Source organism: Engystomops pustulosus, chromosome 2 (genome assembly GCF_040894005.1).
Source record: "Engystomops pustulosus chromosome 2, aEngPut4.maternal, whole genome shotgun sequence".
NCBI classification, from domain to species: domain Eukaryota; kingdom Metazoa; phylum Chordata; class Amphibia; order Anura; family Leptodactylidae; genus Engystomops; species Engystomops pustulosus.
In genome coordinates this window covers 5,127,525-5,130,865 of record NC_092412.1, presented here as the reverse complement: position 1 = coordinate 5,130,865, position 3,341 = coordinate 5,127,525, and the positions used below count along the sequence as shown (strand labels likewise).

Genomic DNA, 3,341 nt, shown 5'->3' with positions numbered 1-3,341 from the left:
ACATTACCTGTTCTCACATGACATTACCTGTTCTCACCTGACATCACCTGTTATGACCTGACATTACCTGTTCTCACATGACATTACCTGTTCTCACCTGACATCACCTGTTATGACCTGACATTACCTGTTCTCACCTGACATTACCTGTTCTCACCTGACATTACCTGTTATGACCTGACATCACCTGTTATGACCTGACATTACCTGTTCTCACCTGACAATACCTGTTCTCACCTGACATTACCTGTTATGACCTGACATTACCTGTTATGACCTGACATTACCTGTTCTCACCTGACATTACCTGTTCTCACCTGACATTACCTGTTATGACCTGACATCACCTGTTATGACCTGACATTACCTGTTCTCACCTGACATTACCTGTTCCCACCTGACATTACCTGTTATGACCTGGGGCACTTGCAGCCAAGTCCAACCCTTCTTGTGAAGAAAGACCATAGAACGACCAATCTATCTGCCTGGTGTTTAGTTAGAGGTGGCTTTCTACCCTTGAGGGATTCTTCCAGGCCATTTTTAGTACATTAGAGCGTCAGCTTTCAGTGTCACTTTATGATGGCCGGAGTCTGATGTAGGCACCACTAACCTAAGCCTTTGTAACACATATTTCAATAGGTTTATCTGGGGCCAGGGATGAAGTTACAATAATTGAGACCAAGGGCGTAACTACAGTACTAGCAGCTACTATGGGGCCCGCAGTGTCAGAGGGCCCCGGCATCTGACCTGTAACACTAAAGAATGGAGGATGTGCACCATTATATGTATATTATGCTGCACATTGTACAGCACAGTCTGTATATAACAGGGCACATCTTCCACAGCATGAAATGTCTGGGGAGAGGGAGGGGACAGTATAACGACAGGACAGGGGAATCTCTCATCCCTAATTCCTGCTGTTCCCCAATGTGGTCAGCAGCTACTGGGACAGGTCTGTGTAAGTGAATACATTTGTGAGAATACAAATATGCACATTTTCTGAGGGGGCAGTAGGCCCGATTTTAGAAGTCTCCTCTCCTGATTGAGACCCCACTCCGGCCCCCATTTCCAGCAACATGGCTTCTATTGACCACCCTGGGTCATGAAGTGTCAGTGGATGGAGATAGTGTTGTGTTGTGGGAACATAGAGCCATAGTAAGCTTAAAGAGGACCTGTCACCCATAAATTAGGCACTAGGAGATGTTACTAAAGTAAGCAGCGCCTAGTGCTGAAACAAATGCCACAGTGTTAGAAGGATAGCGTTACCGGAAACCTATCTAACACGGCGTCGGAGTACAATGTAAACGTCGGACCGCATTCAAAGCTGTCCGGTGTATTCATGAGGGGGTGGTCCGAGGTGCTACCTTTTCCCTGGACCGCCCTGCTCGCTCCATAGGCCACGCTTCATGCGGCAGTCACCGCCCCTAACCATGCCCCAACCCCGCCCCCTCATGAATACATCGGACCGCTTGGCGAGCGATCCGACGTTTACATTGTCCTCCGCCGCAGTGTTAGATAGCATTACCGGAAGTTTCCGTTATCAATATCCTTCTAACACTGCGGTGTTTGTTTAAGCACTAGGAGCTGCTTACTTTAGTTACATCTCCTAGCGCCCGATTTATGGGTGACAGGTTCTCTTTAAGGGGTACAAGTTGTCTTTTCCATATGAGGAGACCAGTATTATAAGCCATATGTTGTATATTTGGGCCCCTGGTCCAGAACTTGCGGCTCAGCAGCTTTGAGTTACCCCTCAGCTCACATTGACCCCTGTACTTGTTCCTATATTAGACTAAGGCTTGTTAGTGGATGATGGTTAAAATAATAAGTCTACTGTGCCTCAAGTATCCTGGAGAGCCCCTGTGTATGTAATCTACATCTTCATTTCAGATATTTTAGTAAAATAAATTAGACATTTTACCTGTTCAGCTACAGATTGAAGACACAATGGAAAAAACTTTAAACAGGAAGTGGTTCAACATTGCAAGAAGCTCGAGGACTAAGGCTCAAGGTCCAAGGATGATCATTGTGGGACCAGGACTGATCCCAACCTAAGCCGGTCTCTCCTTATCGAGCAGCAAGAAGCTCATGGTCATTAGGGTTGTGCTGGGTTTGTCCAGTGTCTTCCACATTTGATGCCCTTCTTATATCCGGTTTACCGGGATCAAATAACCATGAGGTTGCCCAGAATCTTTATTAGTAGAAGAATCTTCTCACCCGGTCTCTGATTTGTTTAGTTCTGATCCCATAAACCAAGGGATTCATCAATGGAGGCACAAGAAGATAAAAGTTTGCCAGGAGGATGTGAGTATGATGAGGAACACTGGTCCCAAATCTGTGGACTAAGGATGAGCAGAGTATTGGGATGTAGAAACATAGGATGGCACAAACATGAGAAACACACGTCCCGAAGGCCTTCAGACGAGCGTCAGAAGTCAGTCTGAGAAGAGAGCGAAGGATCATGACATAAGAAGTGACTATAAGCACCAAATCCATCACCAACACCATGAAGCCAACAGCCATGCCAAGGTGGTCATTGAAGGAGACATCGGCACAGGCCAGCCTCACCACCGCCATGTGCTCACAGTATGAGTGCAGGATAACATTGCTGGTGTATAGGTGGAAGCTGCTCAGTAAGAGGGGCAGGGGAAGGATGTACAACACCCCTCGGAATACAGCAAGTGCCCCAGTTTTAACGATAACCCTGGTGGTCACTGTGACTGAATATCTCAGAGGGTTGCAGATGGCTACATAGCGATCATACGCCATAGACAGAAAGATCCCCGATTCAATGGTGGAAAACGCATGTACACAAAACATCTGGAGAAGACATTCATGGAGGCCAATACTGTTATACTGGAACCAGAAGATGCCTAGAAGCTTGGGCATTGTTGTATTAGCCAATATAAGGTCTACAAAGGCAAGAAGGGTGAAATAGATGTACATGGGCTGGTGGAGGCTCGTCTCCATCACAATGATTAGCACAACGGTATAATTCCCGATTATGGCTGACAGAAATATGGAGAAGAACGGGATGGAGATCCAGACATGAAGGTGCTCGATGCCCGGGATCCCCACCAAAAGGAAGTAAGATGGATGGAAACAGGAGTTATTGGGAGTTTCCATAGAAACTAGCTCCCAAAAAGTTACATCCTGAATTGTGTCAGCGTATGAAGGGGAAACATGCGGTTGCTCATGTAGACTTTACTTTTGGTATATACTTGGTCTCTAAATTCCTTCTTAGTCCTGGACTAAATGTGGAAAAGTGGAAAGAAACTAAAAACAAATAAAAAAAACTGAATGAACAAATGAATAATTATAAAAATTAAGATTATGAATCCATG

At 45.6% G+C, this 3,341-nt stretch overlaps 1 protein-coding gene across 1 annotated transcript; it reads right to left on the bottom strand.

Moving 5' to 3' along the window:
• Nucleotides 1-2,193: 2,193 nt before the first annotated feature.
• Nucleotides 2,194-3,123, bottom strand: LOC140116392 (olfactory receptor 52M1-like). Its single transcript, XM_072132918.1, has one exon. It carries the CDS (start codon nt 3,121-3,123, stop codon nt 2,194-2,196), a length of 930 nt encoding a protein of 309 aa, XP_071989019.1.
• Between the last annotated feature and the right edge of the window lie 218 nt (nt 3,124-3,341).